This window comes from Cheilinus undulatus, linkage group 16 (genome assembly GCF_018320785.1).
Source record: "Cheilinus undulatus linkage group 16, ASM1832078v1, whole genome shotgun sequence".
Taxonomy (NCBI): Eukaryota; Metazoa; Chordata; class Actinopteri; order Labriformes; family Labridae; genus Cheilinus; species Cheilinus undulatus.
Genome location: NC_054880.1, coordinates 33,748,696 through 33,772,549, shown reverse-complemented (window position 1 = coordinate 33,772,549; position 23,854 = coordinate 33,748,696). Strand labels below are relative to the sequence as shown.

The 23,854-nt window shown below is 40.4% G+C and overlaps 2 protein-coding genes across 3 annotated transcripts in view; one reads left to right on the top strand and one right to left on the bottom strand.

The window, feature by feature from the left end:
- Positions 1-335: 335 nt before the first annotated feature.
- klhl38a (kelch-like family member 38a) lies at positions 336-18,510 on the bottom strand. Of its 2 annotated transcripts, none has more exons than XM_041809574.1 (4): positions 18,437-18,510; positions 4,624-5,980; positions 4,221-4,326; positions 336-1,848 (listed from the first exon to the last, which is right to left on the bottom strand). In XM_041809574.1, the coding sequence occupies exons 2-4, from the start codon at positions 5,977-5,979 to the stop codon at positions 1,559-1,561; spliced, it is 1,752 nt and encodes a 583-aa protein (XP_041665508.1). In that variant the 5' UTR covers position 5,980; positions 18,437-18,510; the 3' UTR covers positions 336-1,558. The 2 variants fall into 2 exon arrangements, with proteins under 2 accessions (XP_041665508.1, XP_041665509.1); XM_041809575.1 differs by lacking the exon at positions 18,437-18,510 and adding an exon at positions 11,194-11,321.
- A 203-nt stretch (positions 18,511-18,713) lies between these two features.
- The window catches only part of fam91a1 (family with sequence similarity 91 member A1), a 32,731-nt gene continuing 27,590 nt past the window's right edge, over positions 18,714-23,854 (top strand). The window contains exons 1-3 of the mRNA XM_041809211.1: positions 18,714-18,990; positions 21,571-21,655; positions 22,255-22,406. Of these exons, the coding sequence (XP_041665145.1) occupies positions 18,919-18,990; positions 21,571-21,655; positions 22,255-22,406 (309 nt within the window). The 5' untranslated portion in view covers positions 18,714-18,918. The remainder of the gene's footprint in view (positions 18,991-21,570; positions 21,656-22,254; positions 22,407-23,854) is intronic.

Here is a 23,854-nt window from a genome sequence, read left to right as displayed (position 1 = left end):
GTATTAGTGTTTGCATTCATGCCAGTGAAGGAACTCTTCAGCTATGGATCAGCAGAGCATTGGAGACTTTTACACACCGTGCACCTTAGAAGTCATTGACTCCACTTTGTGATATTACATGGTCTTTTTCTTGATGGCTGAGTTGCTGTTGTTCCTAAACTCTTCCACTTTCTAATAATATCACTTACAGTTGACTATGGAATATCCAGCAGGGATGAAATTTCATCAACTGTCTTATCGCAAAGGTGTCATCCATCACAGCACCACGGTTGAAGTCACTAATCTCTTCAGAACGACCCATTTAGGATCACAGACGTTTGAGGCTGCATCGCTAGGAGATAATTTTGTACACCTGTGGGTCTGATTGAAACACCTGAATTCAATAATCAACAGGTGTGGTCAAACACTTCTGTCCGTATGGTTTAATTCAGATATGTCGACATGCTTATAAGAGACCATATGTAAGTGACCTATGCAGTGAAGGCTTCAGATGCTGCACACCCCTCCCATTTCCATATCGAGCCATAGTTGCCTTTAGTAGGTCATTGCATCCCCTTACTACCGTGCACTGGTGCTGGAAGGCAGCCTTGTCACATGTCCTTACTTCATTGTTGCTGCCTGCAAAGCCTTTTTCTCTGAGAAATTCTGAGTAAGCCTTCACTGAGCCATGTTTGTGCATAAGGCGCTTGAACTCTAACAAACACATAAGAGATTAAAAAAACAGTATCAGTTTTAAAGCATCAACCACTTATGAGTTCAAAATTAAACTTTTTGGTCAGCAAAATGTAAGAAAATCTAAAAACTGCCAATCAGTGTTTGTGAAAGCATCCTGAAATATCAGTTAAAACCCAAATAAATTCATTTTACCCTCATATAAGAGTTAAAACAAGAAATATTCACATTTAATTGGCTAGAGTCAGAGCATTTTCCCCTTTTTCCTTTATAAACATCCTTAAACCAATCATATAATACTTTTCAAAACTGTTCCTCCAGTAAGTGCACTCTAATAGAAGCTGGTATGCCCAGGAGGAATGTATTTTCTATAAAGTGCAAATTTATAAGCTGTAAGCTGGCTTCCTTTACATAAGAATAAGAAAGCAGCTGACTATTAAATCTTTACTTGTTGCAGGGAACTCAGCTGCAGTTGCTAGGCATTGATTTCTGTGTATACATGTCTGTGAAATTAAAGCATTAACACTATTAAATACCATCAAACAACAGCAGCCATCTGTGGAAAGAGCATTTGGATTACGTGTGCCTGAACAGCTGTCTGTTATGTAAGAGCGTCTGACACCCACCATCTCTTGGATCCACAGCTAAATTCAACAGCAGGTGCCTCAGAAATGACACCTCTGCTGTCCAGCTGATCTCCCCTTTGATTCAGGGAAAAGTCCGCCTGGCTCAACATGCCGCGAAGTCATGGTGGAGTCTGGAGACAGAGCCGCGTGAAGGAATGCAGCCAGTTTGAAATGGTTTCCCATTTGTGTCGCTAGAGGCCAAAGCACTCTTGGCAAAGGGGAAGTTAGGGTGTTTGCAGAGTGGCTGACTGGGTGGTGAGTCAGGGTGGGTTGGGTCTATTGGAAACACAGACTAGCGGTAGAGAGCCGTGGTCAAAGAGCTTGTATGGCAAAGAACCTTTTGAAGTCCAAACGTCTGTCTTTGGGTCGTAACACTCGAAGCAGTCTGAGTCCTCGATTACGTCCTGGCCATTTAGGATGCGTCCTCCTGTGACGTAGATCTTGTTGTTGATCACTGTGGCGCTGTGATGCATCCGCCGCTCCCTCAGGTTCTCACACTTGAAGAACTTGTTGGCCTTGGTGTCGTAGGCTATCATTCGTCTGGTGTATCCTAGAAATCAAAAGAGCAATCTTTCTTTGGTCTTAAATCTTTCAACAAAAACAATGAAAAGGTCACAGCCAACAATGAACTACAACCTCTGTGTTAAAGCAGAACCATACTTTTTATCTGAACACTATAAAAACCAAGTGGCAACCCGTGGTCCTGAAAAATGAAGCCAATGCCGAAGTGCAAAAAAATGCAATACTGCGAGTGTCCACGGTAGTCAGCAAAGTCATGGTGCATTATAAAGCTAAGTATTCTGTAATAACCATATTTTATTAACCTGACACGCCAGATGGATTTTTTTCACACATCCAACTGGAAAACCTTCCATAGATGGCGTTTGGGAAAGGGCAGAGGATTTGAAAAAAAACTCGGAGGGTGATTGGATGAATGTTCTGTCTGTCACATCTTTATGGGCTGATCAGATCAACAAAACATGTGATGTCGTAGCCACAAACCAAGGTGTGCCGCTACAGACAAATAAACTTCTTTAATAGCTGCATAATGCAAACCATGGGGACTGTAGACATGTCAGTACACGGCTTTTGTTGTTTTGAAAAGAAAACAACTAAATGTTGTTCTTTGTTCTTCTTTTAACGAAGAAATGTCGTCAAGTTCTGATAAAACTTACACTTTAGCAGCATCCTCACTAATCTCTTCTGCCATAAATGCACCGGCCTCTTGTCACTGCTTGCATATGTCACGACTCCGGCATGCCCAAAAGTACTGCCCCTCAACGCTGATTGGTCCTGTCACTTTCTAACCAGGCCCAAACGGTTCAGATGGGAGCTTTGCAAGATGGATTCGCCAGTGAGAAACATGGAAATGGGCATATCCATCTGCTTTGCAAGGTTAATATTTTATGTTTTTCATCTGAATAATAATCACTCTTCTTAGTGTTGTACTCAAGACCACACTATCCAAGACCAAGACTTGCCCGAGACTAGATTGCACTGAGACCAAGACAAGACCAAGACTTCTGAGGTCGAGATCGAATCAAGACTGAGACCGAGACAAGACCAAGACTATAAAAATCAATTTTTAAAAAACCAGTTAAAAAAAAAACAGTTAAGGAGCATTCTTTCTTTAATTTTAGATTTCTTTCTAATAAATTTAACAGATAAAAACAAGGTTCCTGTTTCTTCTTCAAAGCACAACGTGCAAAAATCTCAAATCTTAAAAAATGTGTTCAACTAACTTCTTGTAAGAAATAATTCCTTGTATGCATTTAAAAGCCACTGACAAGTCCAGAATTATTTTAAATATCCTAAAATGAGATGTTTATCTAGATTTGTCAGGTGAATGAGGCCTAAAGTTTGTGTTCAGAGGTATTTTTGACTGATGTGTGAGCTATTTGTTGTTTTAGCAAGTACTTTCCTTAGTATCACATTAATGAAGTCGAAGAATAGCAGATCAATGGTGGTCTTGACCAGTCTTCAAGGAAAATCCAGAGTCCAGCCAGTACAAGTCCAAGACAAGACCAAGACATTTAATATATGGTCTTAAGAACAGTCTCAATACCAAGACCGTTCTTGAGGACTACAGCACTTACATTAATAAAAACAACAAAAATTAACTTTATTGTTGCTGTAGTACATTTTGGACTAATTAAAATGTAAACCCATTTTCTTAAACCAAAATTTCCTTTTTGCTAATGTTGACGATGTCCACGGGCAAATTGACTAAAATATTTGAAAAGTAATGTCAGATTTCAAAGCTAAGCTATGATGAGCACAAATGTCAGGATGCCAGAGAATAAAGTATAAGGGAACTCAAATAAATTTAAGGGGAAAATAATGAAATAACTGGGGAGGGAGGAAAAAATTGGTGAAAAGATGCAAAAAAAGGTCCAAGGAATAGGGGGAGGGATCATGGCGAAAAGTGGTTAAAAAGTGGCAAAAAGGGGCAAAAATGTTAAGAGGCAGTTCAAAAGTGGCAAAAGTTGGTTGAAAGAAGACAAAGTTGGTCAAGAGAGGCAAAAAGGGGCAAAAATGAATGGGAAAATGGTGAAAATATATTTAAATGGCTAAAATGGGCTAAAAGTGAAAACTGGAGAAAAAATGGGCAGAAACAGTGATGAAAAGAGGTTAAAGACTGTCTGGAATACATTATTCCAATATACAAACCCAGTAGCTTGACATTTTTTCAGCTCCAAAGTTAAATAACTGTTAGCCAGGATGCTAGCGCCAATGCTACTGATCCAAGACACATGACACATTGATATGTCAATAGATCACAACTAGGGAGGGCCCATTCACTGGATTTGTCACAGGCCAAGACAATTCTGAGATTACTTCTGAGATTAAAGTTGTGAGTGCTGCCGTCACAAAAAAGCTGTTATTGGACAGAGGCCTTAGATTTCCTTAATAATAATTCACCTCCAATGATGTAGATCTTGTCCTCAATGACAGCAGCAGGGGCACAAACATTTTTCACCGTCCTCGTCTCTAGCCTGGACCACATGTTGCGTGAGATGTGGTACACCTGGTGAAACACAGCAAAGACGAAGAAGACGACGATGTGTTGACATTGCAAAACATTGTTTGCTGGGAGCTTGCATGATAAGGTAATTTATGAAGTGTCTCTTGTTTTATAAATCAGTTAAGTTTAAAGACAGTATATGGGCAAAAGCATTTGTCCACGCATGTAAATGATTGAATTCAGGTGTTTCAATGAAAACTGTTGCCACATCTGTATAAAATCAAGCGTCTGAATACTATTGTCCATATAGTCTAAGTCTACCAACAACAAATTAGGTGGATTTCAGTGTTTTTTTTATACCTGAATGAGCCTGACAGGGTTCTGCATGGCATCCTCCCCTCCAAAAACGTAGATCCTCTGATCGCTGGCTGCCACAGCTGGATGAAGCACAGCTGTGGGCATCGGTGCCATGGCCTCCCATTGGTTAAACATACTGTTATACCTCTCCACCGACTGAGAGATTCTCTTGTCCACCCCGATGCCTCCCAACACAAAAATAAAGTGCAGATAGGACACACTTTGGTGGGCGTATCTTTTCTCCAACATGGGCTCAGCCGTCCGCCACTGATTGGTCTTGAGGGAGAGAGTGTAAACTGTGGCGCTCACTGAGCTGTCACCGGATGTCATACAAAGGCTGAGCCCACCCAGCACATACAGAATGCTATGAATGCACACGTAAGCCGCTTTGTAGAGGCGCAGAGGGAGCTTGGCCAACCACTGCCAACGCTGAGTCCTTTCATCATACAGCAAAGCCTCTCTGGAGGTCTGTTCGTTATTTTTGCGTCCTCCTACCACCACAAGCGTTTCCCGACAGGTATAACGTCGAGGTGTGGTCCAGAGCGGCTTGAGCTCGCGGCTACACTTGGTGCTTACTGTAAGCATGAGGCGACGCATGGAATCGATGATCTCAGTGCAGAGGGTGGAGGACTGCACCAACGGGTCGTTGGCGATAAACTGGAAAAGGTACGTTGGATGGATGTAGCGAAGACGGACTTTCTTGAAGAGGTCATGGATCGCGCCACGCCTCGAGAACGGGTCATGGTGGATCCATGCTAGGAGGGTCTCGAACACTTGCTCCTCTTCAGCACAAAGTCGGTCGTCCTCAAGGTAACACATGAGCTCAGGAAGAGTCAACTCGCTGAAGTCTTCAGTTGCAGCGACGTCAGAGAAACACCTTACAGCCATCTCCTTTGCTCTTTCTCTCAAACTCTCGCAGTGAAGGATCTCAGAGAGTCGAATCATGCTCAGACAGTTTTCTGGACTCAGCTGCTCCTGGAGGAACATGGAACAGGCCTCAAAAAGACCCCCGTAGTGAAGCATTGATGCTGCCTGCATTAGAGGGAGCACAATCTCCATGGTTATAGTAATGCAGCCTGTGTAGACGTAGTCGACAATGCCAGTGAGGACGTCAGAGGAGATTCCCTTCAGATTAACTCGGGCCTGGCTGCTCTCCAGGAAGTTGCTACAGAACATGGCGCGGAAGTACGGGCTGCTGGACACCAGGACGTTCTTGTGGCAGGGGATCTCATGATGCTCCGTGCAGAGCAGGACGTCGGTCAGGATGCGCTCGTGGCGGAGGATGTTGAGCTGGGCGACAAGATGGGAGGGAAGTTCTGAATCTTTGAATGAGAAAACTTCTCGTGGTCTACAGGCCATCCTGTGGAGACGGGACAAAAGAGTGATTCGGTCAAAGAACAGGAGAACCAATGGAATACGACTGACTAGACTTGGTTGTATTAAGCTTTACTGAAAACTGGCTACACACAGTATGTGTGTGGGGTGCTTATGATGATGAGAAAAAAAAAAGGTACTTTGATGTTCAATTTAATGATTCTGAACATATATGTCAAAGTCATATGGTCTTTTTAGCCCTGTTCATTGAGTCTGAATGCATTCACATGCACTCAATGCATCCTATTGACTTGGAATGCATGTGAGTGCACATACAGGTGTGTGTGCATGATGAGTTATGAGAAAAATAGATTGACATCCCTGACTTGTGTGCCCTTACAGACACTCACAAACACATTTTTTTCACACAATACACAGAGGCATCCATGTAAACTCTTATCAATCTCTCATTCATAGGCGGAGCGAGGGGTCGGTTTCTGGCGCTGAAGCTCCCAGTGTTTTCTCTAAAGCCCCAAATCTTTCAGCTTGGTTATGTTGCTTATGAGTGATCTGGTAGATGAATGCAAAAAGAAATAAGCCATAAACAACTGGACCTTCCTGATCACAACATGGGAATTTAATTCTTAAAGTCGAACTTCATCAAAAAAAAAAAAAAAAAAAATTTACATTTAAGAACTTCTGCACTCACTACAGCAACATTGTTCTAAAAATACAATTTACAGCATTTTTGTGAAAAAAAAAAAATGTGTTACCCCAATTTCTGTTTTTAATGTTCTTTGTTTGGAAATGCAGTTTCAATGGTAAATTTTTTCTATCTTAACTATGCAAATTAACTTAGAAAATATACTTCAGAAAATTTTAGGAGGCAGAAGTGAAAATCATTGAACTTCAGCAGTGTATATCATTTTTATAGAATGATAATGACCTTTAAGCATCGTCAGATTAGGAAAAAAAATGATGTAAACAGTGAAGTATTATTTCAGGCTAATGCATAGATTTGTTAGCATATTAAATGTAATGTTTTGTTTAAAAGTGCATAGAAATAGTGCATAAAACTGTCCGATAAGCAAAAAGGAGACCGCCCTTGACCACCCTTCTTATATCTTGGGCTTAGCCTCAGATATTTAACACGCCTGGCTTCGCCCCTGCTCTCATTATTGAGCAACTGGCAACCAGGAAAAAAGCTTGCAATTTCCCTTTATGCTAAATATAGGAAACTGGCTGGTATTTTGTGATTATTAGGAAAAACTACAAATTTGAGGCAATGAATCCCACATGAAAGCCTTAAATCATGAAAATCATGTTGTTTAACTTCCATGGCTGGGGGATCAAAAATGGTGTTTTTAATGGGTTTAAATGGGCCATTTTTGGTCACGAGGATATTCAGTGTATACAAAAAGAGTACAGTGCACTTGTTATTGAACCCCCTCAAAATTTGATGAAAAAACTTGCCCTCCAAAATCTATGTTGTGTCAACACAGCCAAAATGATTTTAAAAAAAGAAAACAGAAAATTAGCATAAAAAGCCTTAAAATGGCATCAGGAGTCTCTGAGGGTTAAAATCATGTGTCTAATAGTAGCTCACTTTTAAATGCTAATGTCATTTTGAGATGTTTTTGCTCCATCACAGATGTTCGAGGTAACAGCTGATTGTTCCATCTGTTAGTTGAAAGACTGAATACATAAAAAAAACCTGGTTTTAATCTGCTGGCTTCTCAAAAATGCACAATCATCCAATCATCATTGTCGGCTGGTTTATCAAGGCTGAAACACTTCATGGGGCTTTAATCTGATTGTGAACCCTTTCATTTATTGTCCCGCTCTGGTGGAGCAGCTGTCCTTAACGGGACGATTAGTGACTCATAGATTTCTATTCTTATCTCTTCTAAATTATCTTCATACATCCATGTAGCATTTAGCTACATAGTCCTCATGAAGCAGCTGCTAATATAAACACATCGTCTAGGTTTCTTCCCCTCTCAGAGTGACTCTCTTTGGTGTCACTATTTCTATACGCTGTGTTCATCCTCTATCATATATCCAACCGTCTCTCTGTCAGGGGTTTGTCGTAGTCCTGCCGTTTAAAGAGCAGGAATTTCAATGGGCTATTAGCGACAGTAAGTCTGCTAATCATCCCTGTGACAGCTACTGATTCACTCCCACTTATGGGGCCCAGGCTGTCTGATATATTTGGACCTCTGAACATTGTTGTTCATTATGAAATACCAGTGAACATGACTGATGCTACATTAGCAACCATTCCCCTCACAATAGTCATCAAGGGAACAGGAGAACCTTTAAACAAAGGCTTGCTGAATCAAAACAACTGAATAAAACTCATGGAGAACTGATCATACATGACATCCTTCTTTGTGTGCATTGAAGCTCCTGTGAGGAGTTTTTATCTGGTTATTAATCAAATTAAAATAATAATACTGCCTTTTCATGACCTACAAGACCATCAGTGACAAACGGATTATTTCTACATTATTACCTGTAACATCTTAAATCACAGATGCAGGGAAAAATCTCACATAGAAAATGTTTGGGAAAGGCAGGACTTTCCAGAAACTTCTCAGAAGGTGATTGGATGGCATTCAAGTCTATTGGGAGACATGCAAAAACATTTTCTCCGCCAAGAGAGGCTTTCAGTGTGGCTCTCCTCATGTTTTCATAAAGAAATGTGGTTGAGGTCTGGTTAAACTGCTGCTGTGGCTACATCCGAGCTAATCGCTCCACCAGCTGCCATTGTATACACAGCACAGCTCAACACCCCTAGCCATTGCTATCAGCTTCCACTACAACATAACCCCACCCATAGCTTCTGCCAAGATCTCCTGAAATGATTGAATGGACACTTCCCACGGGAAAGACTCTAAAAGAATAGAGCATTGTAGTGTCTTAGTCTCCAGAATAAGCCTTTTTTGGTCAGATGGAAAAGCTTACACATTTGCAGGACACATTTTAACTACACAGGGGTGCTTGCACACAGCCTGTAGGCCACATAATGAAAAGGAAAAGCTGTACAAATCAATAAAATGCACAAACAAAACTAAGTAAGAAAGACACAATTAAAACCTTAAGTAAATCAAATCTTTATAGCACAAGCTAACGGCTAAATTTGCTGGTTCTCAACTGGTCTATCCTCAGGACAAACTACCACCTTCTTAGTGAGAAATCCTGACCCAGGTTTCCCCAAAATTTCAACCACTGATATAGATGGAACAAAACATAAGAGACGGGACAAGGGAACCATGTTTAAAATGTTTTGCATTACAGAAGGGGGACAGGAGGCAACCTTGCAAAGCAGATGGAATTACCAGCCTCCACTTCTGTCATCAGGAATATCTATCCCACAAAGCTGAAGTTTACAACGTTTGTGTCAAACTGAAAATGGTTCTGACCAATGGGCATCATTGACAGAAAACAAGGTGGTAGCTGCTTTAGTCTCAGTCGTAGTCTAAATTAAATGCATTTTAGTTTTAGTCACATTTATGTCATTTCTACCTTTTTATAGTTTTAGTCGATGAAAACTGGGATCCTTGCTTTCTACAGCTGAGAGGCAGAATAGCTATAGAGGCATTCTGTTTTGACATATTCCCCCACAGTGGAGAAATATCATGGATTTTGAATGTCTGATGAAAATTAAATTACATTTTAGTCATCATGACTAAACTAAAATTAATTTTAATCAGTTTTAGTCACCAAGAATCTATTTTTGGCTAGTCTTAGTCTAGTCCAGGGATATTTTCCATTGGGGGCCACAAACAGAAATATATAAGGTTGGTGGGGTCACTTTCACACACCTCACTGTGAGGGTATTTAAGTGAGTAAAACCAGTCCAATGTAGGTTAAAATATGCTTAGTGACTGGGCATGCTAAAATGGCAAATTCATGACTGACAAGGGAAATAGCCAATCAATTAAATGATTTTAGGGTGGCCAATCAGATTTCAGGGGGCCCTGGTTGGCCCTGGTGACCACTTGCTCTGCTCCTCAAATCACTGGTGCTGCTATTTGCTGTCTTAATCCATTAGGGCGTTATAAATCGAGATATTGTTATTACTTTGGTTGCTAATATGCTTACCATTACAGTTCTGTCATAATTTAGTTAAAAAAAAACCCAAATCAGTAAACTCTTCTTGTCAAAATGTTTGTTTACATTATCAGAATGGTAGCATCCCCTTGTGCTGAAACAAAGACAAATAATACTAAGTAGCATAAGTTTCATGCTCTAATGTGGGCCATATTTCATTTAACTAATTTAAAGAATTAGTTGTGGGCCATTAAAAAGTTGACTGAGGACCACATTTGGACCTCAGACCATAGTTTGAACATGGAAAAAGGCTGTTGACGAACACATTAAGTCATTGTTTTAGTCGATGAAATTGACACTGTTGTGCTGCTGCTGCCAATTTAACGATTAGCCTGGAGGTCGCTCTGATTGGCTGGTCATCACAATGACAGACAGAATGGTTGTCCAAAAAGTCCTGCCCAAAGAAAACACTTTCTATGGGAGCTTTCCCAGATGAATGTCAAATTATCCATGACATGGAGATATGAATATCTGGAGTGTCAGGTTGGACAGGAAGACATGCAGTTACACATTTTATTTTACTCCATTTCCATGATAATATGTAAATGTTGGTTGTTTTCTAGAGATCTGAAGAAATTAACACATTAGTGTGTGAAAACTGGCTTTGCTATACCAAAATAATGAGATGAATAAGTCAAAATATTGACATAACAATAGGAATTCACATTTGGCAGCTAAACTGAGAAAAAATGGACATGATATGTGTCCACTTTGGGCTTCCATACATCATAGACTCTGCCAATTACTGCCAGGCACCCACAGAAAACAGCTCTATGGCACACTATTAGGTCCTGACCCATAAGTTAAAAACCTCTGGTATGTAGGATAAATTCTAGTCCACTTTTTATAGATTAATAATCATGTAACATGCATGGTTTGTGTGCTGTTTTGTGATGCTTTGGTAAATTATGTTAACATCTACAATTTAAGAGCGCCTCTGCTTGATTATTAAAACAGAATTAGGCTCACTTGTACCTAAAAGACAACATTCAGGATCAGTATCTTTCAAAGGGGGTCACAGTTAGACTATTGATAGATAAACATGACAACACAGTGACAATAAACAATAATAAGAGACATTTCTAGAAAACTGATGAGTTTCAGAGACATGTCTGACTGATGAACCGTCAGTAACTTCCTTACCTTTGCTCTCACAGAATCAATAAAAATCCACAGTGTCCACTGATCAGAGGAAACATCAGCTCCAATCACTAAACATAATCCAGAGAGAGACTGCTCCGTGTTTTCATGGAGGGAAAAAGGAGCATGACACAGAAAAACGGCGAGGACCCCCAGTTAGGCGCTGTGAAGCTCGCCATGAGGCCACTGTGTACATTCCTGCTGCTAAGAATAGTAACCCGGGCCACTGTGACTCCAGCCAGGCCTCTCATGTGACACAGAGCTGTTTGGTACCCAGTTTGCCGGCTTAACAGCTCTGCCGGTGTCCAGCAGAGAGAGTGTTTACAATAGCCAGGGGAGGGAGAATGAGCAGGTCCTGACTCAGCCATGGAGCCCACCCAGGCGGCTGTTTAATCAGAGTGCCCCCGAGCTGCTAACCCTTGTCTATCTTCCTCTGGTGTTTGAGCCCTCCACTCCCCCTCCTCCCTCATGTGTGTAACCCAGGATGAAGGTAAATATAGAGCAGCGCTGATGGGCCAGCTTGATCAGGGAAAACAGCTGTAAGCGCTGAAGATGTGGCATTGTGTCTCTGAGTGGATAATGATACTAAACTTGACACCTGTATGTGTTAATAAGTCTCAGCGCTGCAGATGTGCCCCCACTGTTTTTTTCAGCAGAACTGTTTTTAATTAAAGTTCTTGTTTTAAGTTAATTATGAAAAAGAAGGATGTGGCCTACAACAGCAAACCAGAGTGTCAGCAGCTGGATTAATAAACGGCGTCTCCAATGGTAGGGTGAGTTCCCAGTAAGAGATGAAGTTTTATTTTATTATTGTGTCATACTCATATGCCCGGCCCACATGGGCTTACACCAAGAACTTCCAGAAGACACCGGGATGAATGTGAAGCGGCTAGTATGAGAATAAGCACTTTCAAGTCTGAGGCCATGGTTCCCTGCCGTAAAATGATGGATTGCTCCCTCTGGGTGGGGAGTGAAACTTTGCCCCAAGTGAAGGAGTTCAAGTATCTCAGGGTGTTTTTCATGAGTGAGGGTAGAATGGACTGTGAGACTGAAAGTGAATTGGTGCAGCATCAGCCACTCAGAGGGAGCTGAGCTGGAAGGCAAAGCTTACAAATTTACCAGTCAATCTACCTCCCAACCCTCACCTATGGTTATGAACGCTGGGTAATGACTGAAAGAATGAGATTGCGAGTTCAAGTGGTCAAAATGAGATTCCTCAGGATGGCGTCTGGGCTCAGCCTTAAAGATAGGGTGAGAAGCTGGGATATCTGCAGGGAGCTTGAAGTAGAGTCACTGATCTCACACGTTGAAAGGAATCAGTTGAGGTTGTTTGGGCATCTGATCAAAATGCCCTCGGGTGCTTTCCTCTGGAGGTCTTCTGGGCACGTCCAACTGGGAGGTAACCCAGAACTCGCTGGAGGGATTATAAATCTCGCCTGGCCTGGGAGTGCCTTGGTACTGCAAATGCAAATCATTCACAGCTATCTAAAGCTTGTGGTCAATGACAGTTTATGCCATGACCTGTCTTACTGACTGTACGTCATATTGTGTTATTTTTATTATGTCTGACTTTAGGCTTTTAACTGGGTCCTATTTTCACTGCTGATGTTGTCTTTACATACCTTGTCTTTTGTGTGCTCCTGCTACTGACATCCAGGTCACTGCTATCCATCAGTCTGGAAAGGGTTACAAAGATATTTCTAAGGCTTTGGAACTCCAGCAAACCACAATGAGAGCCATTATCCACAAATGAAGAAAACTGTGAACAGTGGAGAAACTTCCCAGGAGTGGCCAGCCTACCAAAATTACTCCAATAGTGCAACTGACGACTCATCCATGATCCTCAAGGCTTTTTGGGAAAATATTCTGTGGACTGACCAGACAAAAAAAATGAAGATTCTGGGGTAAAACTCACTGCATTTTATCAAAAGAACATATTTTTAACAGTCAAACATGGTGGTGGTAGTGTGATGGCCTGAACCAGAACCTGGACATGGACCACCTGCTGTTATGACAAAACCATGAATTCTGCTCTCTACCAGAAAATCCTGAAGGAGAATGTCCATCCATCAGTTCATGACTTCAAACTCAAGAGAGCTTGGGTTATGAAGCAGGACAATAATCCCAAACACACCAGCAAGTCCACCTGAAAAAACTAAATGAAGGTTTTGGTGTGGCCTAGTCAAAGTCTGGACTTAAATCTAAACTTACTGAAATAAAGCTGTGGCATGACTTTAAACAGGTCATTCATGTTGGAAAACCCTCCACTGTGGCTGAATTAAAACAATTCAGTGAAAAAGAGTGGACCAAAATTCCTCTACAGTGATGGGAAAGACTCATCAACATCAACAAGGATGGATCAACCAGTTATTAGGTTTAGGGGGCAATGACTGTTTCACAAAGAGCCAGGTAGGTTTGAATGGCTTTTCCCTTAATAAATGAAATCCTTAAAAACCTGACTTTTGTATTTATTGAGGTTATCGTTGTCTAATATTAAAATTAGTTTGATGATCTGAAACATTTAAGTGTGACAAATATGCAAATACTTTTTCCCAGCACTGCTCATCTCAAATTGAAACTTGAGTGTAGAAATCTCTTAATTTCAAATCAAGAGGTGAAAGTTGTAGTTGTTATCACCTTACTGAAAGATGAATATGGGCATAATCTCTTCTATATAAAAATGTGAATGATCCCACCAGATTTCAGTTCTTCATCTCAGAGGGAGCCGTTATCTTCAGCTGTCCCTCTCTCGTGTGCTCTCCCTGCAGCTCCCAAGGCACTGAGATGAAATATTGTCGTGTTTGTTTAGCAGCACATGGCAGAGAACTGGAGTTACATCTGGACAGATTGGATGACATAGCTGCAAGAAAGTGAGCTGTCAGCGAGTCTGACACCATGACATGTGAGCTCACACAGCTTTGGTGGACTTTGTCACGGAGTGAAACTGAACACCGTGTTAGCAGTTAGCCGGTGACAGCTTCATGCTCACAGGTCAGGGTGAATCTCTCAATGACATTTAGAGTTTTACACTTTTATTTATTTTTCTGATTAAACATTTTTCACTAGTGATAGCTGCACTTAAGAAAACGGACTGATTGCTTTTTTGGGGAAATCTGAATCAATTAGCTTAAGACTAACTTTGCACAAACATCCTCTCTGACTCCACCATGAACTGATTAGATTTTGGAGGTAAAAAGTCAAGGTCATTGAGCCTCATAATCACCCCTTTTCTTGTGAACACAATAAGTCAAGAATGCTTTAAGAAATTTCTGCAAACATCGCACAAATGTCCTCTCTGGCTGAAGATGAATGAATTAGATTACGGAGGTCAAAGGTCATAGGTCAAGGGCACTGAGACTCATGCTAATTCCTTGCTTGTGAACTTAGCATTTCAAGAATGCTTGGAGACATTTTGCTAAAAACTCTCACAAATATCCAATCTGTCCTTGTCAATACTACTTGGCAATAGTAGTGTCACTATCCTCCAGTAGTTTCAGAGAGCGCTGTCCCCTCAAACAGGAAGGAGAAGCTAGGCTATACAGCGTAGCAGATGGGTACAGTTTCGCAGCATAATTTAGTGATTTTTAGGTAAATATGGGCTAAAAAACCAATCTTGGCCAAATTGCACACTTTATTGAAAAATTTTGACGTATTTTATTTCACCCAAAAAACACCGACACACACTCGCTGCTAAATGAACGAAATGTGTGTGTTCTATGTATCCCACACTCACAGACCACAAAATGATTTCAGACAAAAAATATTCTTCATTATATAGTAAACGTGTCATTGACAAACAGATTTCTTTAGGTGTTTGGTTAAATCCCTGATAGAGGATGAGGTAAAGTTCAATTGCACTGATGCAGCTTTTTAAATCTCAGTCTGTTTTACTCACATTTTAAAAATGTTTTCAAAATTTAAAGATAGGTCAGACTTATCAAGCTGCTTGTGTTTTCTTTATTTTCATTATAATTGTAGCAGCAGGAAGTGTAGAAATGAGGAAGTGACACACTATTAACATGCATGAATACTTGGTATGAAGTGATGTTAAATGCAAGTTGAGGTCATGACTAGATAATACAAGCTATATGTAAGCAATGATATTTAGCAAATTAGGACCGATAGTTCCAACATTTAAAAATGGAGCTGCAATCACTGCATTTTGTATCTTTCACTTGAACTAAAGACAAAATTTTCCAGTCATATGAGACATAAATACTATAGAGTTTGGTGGGCCACAATGTACACTATATTGCCAAAAGTATTTGCTCACCTGCCTTGACTCGCATATGAACTTAAGTGACATCTCATTCTTAATCCATAGGGTTTAATATGACGTTGGCCCACCCTTTGCATCTACAACAGCTTCTGGGAAGGCTTTCCACAAGGTTTAGGAGTGTGTTTATGGGAATTTTTGAACATTCTTCCAGAAGCGCATTTGTGAGGTCACACACTGATGTTGGACGAGAAGGCCCGGCTCTCAGTCTCCTCTCTAATTCATCCCAAAGGTGTTCTATCAGGTTGAGGTCAGGACTCTGTGCAGGCCAGTCAAGTTCATCCACACCAAACTCTCTCATCCATGTCTTTATGGACCTTGCTTTGTGCACTGGTGCACAGTCATGTTGGAACAGGAAGGGGCCATCCCCAAACTGTTCCCACAAAGTTGGGAGCATGGAATTATCCAAAATGTCTTGGTATGCTGAAGCATTCAGAGTTCCTCTCACTGGAACTAAGGGGCCAAGCCCAGATCTGAAAAACAACCCACACCATAATCCCCCCTCCACCAAACTTTACACTTGGCACAATGCAGTCAGACAAGTACCGTTCTCCTGGCAACCGCCAAACCCAGACTTGTCCATCAGATTGCCAGATGAATAAGCGTGATTCATCACTCAAGAGAACGTGTCTCCGTTGCTCTAGAGTCCAGTGGTGGCATGTTTTACACCACTGCATCCGATGTTTTGCATTGCACTTGGTGATGTATGGCTTGGATGCAGCTGCTCGGCCATGAAAACCCATTCCATGAAGCGCTCTGTTCTTGAGCTAATCTGAAGACCACATGAAGTTTGGAGGTCTGAAGCATTTGACTCTGCAGAAAGTCGGCCACCTCATTATACGCCTCAGCATCCGCTGACCCCGCTACGTCATTTTACGTGGCCTACCACTTCGTGGCTGAGTTGCTGTCATTCCCAATCACTTTCAATTTGTTATAATACCACTGACAGTTGACTGTGGAATATTTAGGGACGAGGAAATTTCACGACTGGACTTGTTGCACAGGTGGCATCCTATCACAGTACCACGCTGGAATTGACTGAGCTCCTGAGAGCGACCCATTCTTTCACAAATGTTTGTAGAAACAGTCTGCATGCCTAGGTGCTTGATTTTATACACCTGTGGCCATGGAAGTAATTGGAACACCTGATTTCAATTATTTGGATGAGTGAGTGAATACTTTTGGCAATATAGTGTATGTTTACAGAGATGGATATTAGAAAAGAACATTTCAGTGACTCTGCTGATGCCAGATTACAAAATTAATGACAGTGGCTTGTTGATTGTACTTTGTGACCCCACAGACACTTTCTGAGTAATGTTTATGTTTCTGAAACCAAAGCATTAGAACTGAAACTCCCTGTTTATGAAAGAAAAATAAAATAAATGAAAGGTAAGTCTTTGAGTCTCATGTTGTGGTTGTACAGAGGTTCTGGTGCACATTTGCACTAATTTATCTATTTACTGTACTAATCTCTGATTTCATCTAATAACCCTAATGTTGCATGTATTAATCTATTCTCTGTAACCCAACTGCTGTAAGAAGTCTGGAGTAAAATGCCTCACTTCACATGCACATTTGCATGAATTAATCTACTTACCATGCTAATAACTAATTTTATCTATTTACCATATTCAAATGCTGTGATGTCAAACTATGGCCCGGGGGCTAAATGTGGCCCACGGTCCATTTTTGATTGGCCTGTAGCAAACTGTAAACATTAAATGAAATATGGTCCACATTTGAACATGAAGCTTGTGCTTGACTGTACTGTACTATTTGGTTTCAGCACAAAGTGAACTTCCATACTAATTCTGTAAACAAACATTTTGACAAGAAAAACTTACTGATTTGAGTTTTTTGTGACTAAATGAAGACAACACTGTAAATGGAAAACATATTGACAAGCAAAATAATAACAATATTTTGATTTATAATGCCCTGATGGATCATGAAGGCTAATAGCAGTATCGATGGTGTTTTAGAGGTGGAACCAGTAGTAGCCAGGGCCGACTAGGGCCAACTGAAATCTGATTGGCCTCCCTAAAATCCTTAAAATGATTGGCTATTTGCCATGTCAGCCATTAACCATCTATTTAAGCATACCCGATCACTGATCATATCTTAACCATCATAAGAATGGTTTTACTAACTTTACTATACTCAAGGTGAGGCATATAAAAGTGGCTCCATCATCCTTATATATTTTCATATGTGGCCTTCAGTGGAAAAGTTTGGACACTCCTGCTGTAAATAATTAATCTATTCACTGTAACTCAAATGTAGTATGAAAGCTTACTGTAAAATGCCTTACCTATGCACACTGCACTAATCTACTATCTTAAATGATCTTATCTACTTTATGTATATCTGCCTACATACTTGCATATTTACTTCTGATCATGTCTAGTCAGCATTCTCTCACTCTTTGCACTAATTACAACCATATTATCAATGCACATAGACTTACACTGGGAATATACCTACAAGAGCTTGTACATAATCTAATCTTCAATTTTTTATACTTTAAACACTTTTTGTTTAATGTTTGATTCCTGTACACTGAGAGCAAAGCTAACTGGAGTCAAATTCCTTGTTGCATACTTGGCTAATGAAGCTGATTCTGATTCTGGTTGGTCCCAGAAGATTTTCAGGTTTCAAACTGAGCCCCAGTGCGCCAAAGTTTGAGAAAGACTTTTCTAGAGTATTCATTTTAGAATCTGGGATCAGGACTTGAATCCTTGCTCTCTTAATTAATGAGAGGAGCAAATTTGGAAATATCAAAGCAAAGGCTTTGAGTCTTTGCTGAGAGGCAGAGGACTCTTCTGCTGACATGACCTGAATATGTCTTATTACTGAATGGGTTTGGCATTGAGAGCTACGGACTGAAATAAAGCATGAGCTGACACACTGTTTCTTACAGCGTTATCGTTAGATTTCCAGACAGAGAGGAGAATACAGAGTAAGCACCTTTGCTGGGGTCCCTGGCCTGTGCTTGGTTCTTGCCCTGGGGGCCTCCGGCAGGAGAGTCCGCCCCTGATCCTAACTCCAGCTGACATGTTCCTCATGGAGGCCGAGTGTATCTGTGAGGATAAAAACCGCCCTATTACCGCTGAAATAAAACTAATCATGACATTAACCAGGGCTGATCATCCCATCACCTCTCGTTGGCGTCCTCTCTCTCGTGCTCCATTCACAGCTACGGTCACGCCTCGACAGGAAGTGACGATTGTAGCCACGAGCGTGACGAACGGCTTGTTCGAAAATACAACAAGGAAGTGGACGTTTATTGTTAAGGAGAATAACCACCGGATAAAACATCTCACCGGAGCTGGAAGCCACTCTGCTCGGTTGTTGGGTGTCGGGGGGGTAAAGTCACGGAGGACTTACCCCGCGAGCCCGTTCGTTACCGTCTCGAGGGATCCTGGTTTTAGCCTGCTAGCTAGCTAGCGATGAACACGGACGTGGAATTTCACATCAGGCAGAATTATCCGTGGACCAAGCTGCCAGCTAATGTCAAACAGGTACTGTGTTTTTACATTTCCACGGGGCAGGGTGGGAGGGGAGTCCCGCAGTGAGCTTGGGGTGAACCTGTCAATGTCACCGCGGTGTGGGTGTCACACTGAGGCAGCTGTCAGGGTCGCGCAGCCCGCTCACCTCTGCAGGGTTTCACCGCTGAGCCGGAGCCATGACTGACCATCAGGACATTTCACCGTCGAAGCTCCGCAGACTCTGCTCCCTGAGCCTCACATGACCGAGGGTTTGATAGGTGGCGCCACATGATGCTAGCGCGTGGATGTCACCTGCAGACTAGCATTCAAACATTTATGCATTATGTATTAAAACTGTAAAGGTTGATTTAAGTGGCATGATTCCCTCCTCCTGCATTAACGTGCTGCTTTTACGTAAACATGTGACAGTGAAGTGGAGGCGGATGGCTGCTCATAGAGGAGCTTTGTGTTGCTGTCTGAGCTGCCTGCATCCCTCAGTCTCCTCAGATCAGTCCGGAAACCCACCAACACAAAGTGGAGTCACGGGAACCCAGACCTCATGGATTTTCTTATGCCAACTCTCTTTTTTTTCTTCATACGAATTAAATGATCCAAAGCTTTTCTCACGTGATTTCAGTGTTGTTTCCCCTCTAAGTTTAAATCTGTTTTGCAGGGGTGCTTGATATTGAATTTTTACCGATATCTAATATGCCGATATTACAAAATGATTTAAGTCTATACTTATTTTTCAGTGTAGTTCAAACCTTAAGCTTTAGTCCTTTAAACACACAATTTAAAGTCTGAGGAAGACGAAATTAACAAATTTAAGTCCTTAAAACACATTTTTAAATGGAAGTAACTTGGGTTATGCAATAAATCAAAATTTAGATTAAATCACATTTTGTGCTAATGCAGTTTTCAAATCCCACCAGATGCAGTGTTTCTTTCACCTGAAATGTACCTATTTCAAAATAACAGTCTAATACATTTTTTAGGCAGAGATGTTCTGCTTTACCCGTCAGGCAACCATTCAAGTCACAGTTTTGTCTAAAATAGTTCGCAAAGCATCCCACTTTCCATGTTAATGATCCTTATTGAAAATTAGAAAAAAATAAATCATCAACATTTCATATTGACTTTGCAGTGAATCAAAACAGTTGTTATCAGGTATTTTTGAAAATTGTTCAGCTTTAGTTCAATCTACCAAAATTGTGTTCCTTATAATAAGGAATATTTTTTTGCTTGTTTGTTGAGAAATATATATGATAAGGAACTTTAAAAAAAATCACATTAAATTAAATAAAAACATTAAATCACAATATTGGGGGAAAACATTGCAATAATATTATGTTCCGAAATTGTTCTAAGCCCTATAAGAAATGATGATGTTTGTCCAGTCATTATTTACAGCTGATCTAGTGGATTTTACTGCCAAAATATCAGTAAAAATCAACAGAAGTGTTCATATCTGCAGATACTGATATCATACTGAAAATATCTGGTAGAACCTACTGTTTTGTGTAGCATGATGATCCTCAGCCTGGTCCTGGTCCTGCTGTTTGTAGTTTCTCATGTTGACAGAGTTAGTGCTAAATTAATAATTTTCCTTTATTTTTTGACATGCAATTTTACTTCTGTCACATTTAGTTAATTTAAGTATTTACTGCTAATATAGGTCGATATTTACAGTGAATATAGGTGGATATTTTCTGCCAAAATAGATCTATATTTACTGCAAATATTGGTTTATATTTACAACCAATAAAGCCCAATTTGTACTGCAGATATGGGTCTATATTGTCCACTGATTAAGGCTGATACTTACTGCTGATTTAGACCAATTTTTATAGCTACTATAGGCCAGTATTTACAGCCAATATAGACTGATGTTTACTGGGGATGTAGGCGATATTTACTGACAATATATGCTGAAATTTATGCCAATATAGGTTGATATTTACAGCTGATATATTGGTTGTACATTTCAGCAGAAAATGATTTATCTGCTGATACTGATAATTAGAATCCAGTATCTGCCACTATAATAACACACATCCCTTAAACAGTTAAGGTAGTAATAAAGAGGTAGTAATAAAAGGTAGTAATAAAGAAAAAGGTAGTAATAAAGAAAATCTAAAGGAGTTTTTAAACCGGTTCAGTCTACATTTTACGGACATAAATCCACACTCTGCTTCCTTGTGAAAACATGGTAATCTTGGTTTGTTTTTTCAAGATGTCTTGTTATCTTGGGATGCAACATTAGTTCTCCTAGGATAATGAGTGCATTTATTGAGGACCTGTACAAACAGCTGAAATAAGTGTTATAGATGCATGTCCTCTCAGGGCTTCTGCATTTGATACCTGATCCACCATACTGTAATAAGATCAGACTATAAAAATAAGACGGTCTAATCAATTGCTGCATCTTCACAGCATCTGTTTGTGACTGTAAACTGAAAGAAAATGCCAAGCGACACAAGGGCCTAAAGTTTTTTGTGCACTTTACTCAGACAGGGGTAAAGTGAGGTTAGAAGGGTTTAGTAGCACATATCTATAGAAAGTTGCCCTGACATGATGGTCACCTCTGTGCTGTCTTTCTTTATTCCCCTGCAGAGTTTGGGGAACTCTCAGCGCGAGTATGAGAAGCATGTGTTGCTGTACAGCATCCGCAACCAGCTGCGATTCCGCAATAACCTAGGTGAGCAAATGTCTTTCTCACGCTCTTAAGCTCACACTTACTGATGTTTGTGAGATTGAAAGATACAGGAGAAAGATTTTCCCCTTTTATAGCTCATTAATGAGGCATATGAGATGTTTTTTTGACTGGTTAAATGTTCTCTCAGGTTTTACTTTCTCTGGTACATTTCTCTGGTATCATTGATCCCAAACACAGCAGCTTCCCCTGCTCTTCATTGATTGAAGGATAAATCATGTTTTGTGTGAAAGCCATTGACTTACTCCGTTACTCCAGTCTGTGTAAGCTTGCATCACAGACTCTCTCTATCCATTTTAATATGTGGTATTGACACTATTTGTTAGAATACTTGTCTTAAATAAGGGAGAAATCAATTGCATTGCCAGTTAAGTAATGCCATTTAAAACAATGTGTAATGGTCTTTTAATAGCTGTGTAATAATACCACCATGATCACTTTCATTACTCCCCTTGTGACCTTCAGGAGGATCATTGCTCCTTTGTTAACCTGATCGATCTGCTATAGATTGACAAGAAGTGCACTCAAAGTCACACAACTCACTCCTGTCTTTGACCTGACTGCTATTTGTGTTTTATGAGCAGTGCGCCACGTGAGGAAGGATGAGCGGAAGTATTACGAGGAGCTCCTGAAGTACAGCCGGGACCACCTGATGCTGTACCCCTACCACCTGTCTGACATCATGGTCAAAGGGCTGCGAGTCACTCCCTTCTCATACTACATAGGAATCATGGAGGTAAGACACAAGATCACAGGAGAGGGATAGATTTTTAAACATCAATCATTTGATCGGCCTCTTAAACATCTGAATACCTGTCTCTGCACAGAAATGGTACCGGGCGCTCTTGGTTGTAGTGCATTGATCTTAAACCTCAGACAATAAAGACAGGATTTTAATTCCTGCTGCTCCTTCATTACAACTCACTGGGTAAACCCAAAGGCCCAGAGCAGGTTTTTTTTTTTAAAATATGCTGCAGCAATGATCTTCTAATGAGGTTGGAAACTCCCAGTCTCTCTTAATTCAAATATAACAATTTTGAAAAAACACATCAGAAAGTTTCTTACAACTCCCTATTGTGAGGTGTAATGTATTTTTTGTTACTCAAAAAACTAAGAAATACAATATTATATTATTCACCGGAGATAACTTAGGCCTAGTAAAGACAGAACTTTGACCAAAGGAAGAATTTATAAATTCTCACTTTCTTAAACCTCATAGACTGGCGTTGTCAAATATGACAAGGAGAGACACCTGTTTACAAAGTTAAATAGTTTTTGAAGAATCAATCATGGCCACTTACTTGTTTTTTACTTGATTTTCAAGTTTAAGGAAAGAGGATGAACAAAGAAAAAGACTTCAGCTTAAGTAGACTTGTTGGTACAGCTTAAAACTCTACAAACAACACTTGTATAATCTGATATTTCCTGCCAAAAAGGCCAATATTTCCTGCCACTTTAGGCCAATATTTCCTGCCACTGTAGGGTGATATTTCCTGCCACTATAGGCTGATAGTTCCTGCCACTATAGGCTGATATTTTCTGCCTCTATAGGCAGATACAAAAGCTCTTACAGAACATTTTCTAGCAAGCCTGGTACTTGACTGACTTGCCAGGGTCTTTAAAGATTAAATCCACACCAGTAACTCTGATATTGGACATCTTTTTATTAATTTATAATACATTTTTTGATCCTTCCTGCAGCTTGTGGCTTATCCCGCCACCATATTGTTGGTTTGTATCCCAGAAGGCATTGTGACTGGGCTGTGACAGAAATTGGAAGGCTGCTAAAGGCTGTTAAAAATGGTTTGTCTTTAGCCAAGTGCTGGTGTGACTTGCATTACAATGGTTTAAACAACTTTTAAAAGTTGTGTTTAAACTGATTATTATCTTGATTCAAAGAAGTGGACAGTGGCTATAGACGAGGTCAGGGAGGCAGCTGCAGACTCTGTGGAAGTGTAAACTTGCTTATAGAGCTGCCAAAGCTAAGTGAAATCGATAATAAACATGGAACCGCTGACAGTTGCTTTACAATAAAAGTGTGTAGTTGGTTTCCCTGAGTGCTTTTATTTGATCAGGAAATGTGTATTTGGTACTAGTTTGACACACCTCTGTAAAATATGAGTAAAACTAAAAACTGCAGATCAGTTGTAAAATGTGAACACAAAGAGACTTCTAAAAACATTT

Coding starts and splice junctions, on each gene's coding strand:
- klhl38a (XM_041809574.1), bottom strand. CDS start 5,979: ATGGCCTGTAGACCACGAGAAGTTTTCTCATTCAAAGATTCAGAACTT. Junction 4,327..4,623: donor ACCCTGTCAGGCTCATTCAG/GTATAAAAAAAA, acceptor GTGTTTCACCAG/GTGTACCACATCTCACGCAA. Junction 1,849..4,220: donor CAAGATCTACATCATTGGAG/GTGAATTATTAT, acceptor TTTGATTTCTAG/GATACACCAGACGAATGATA.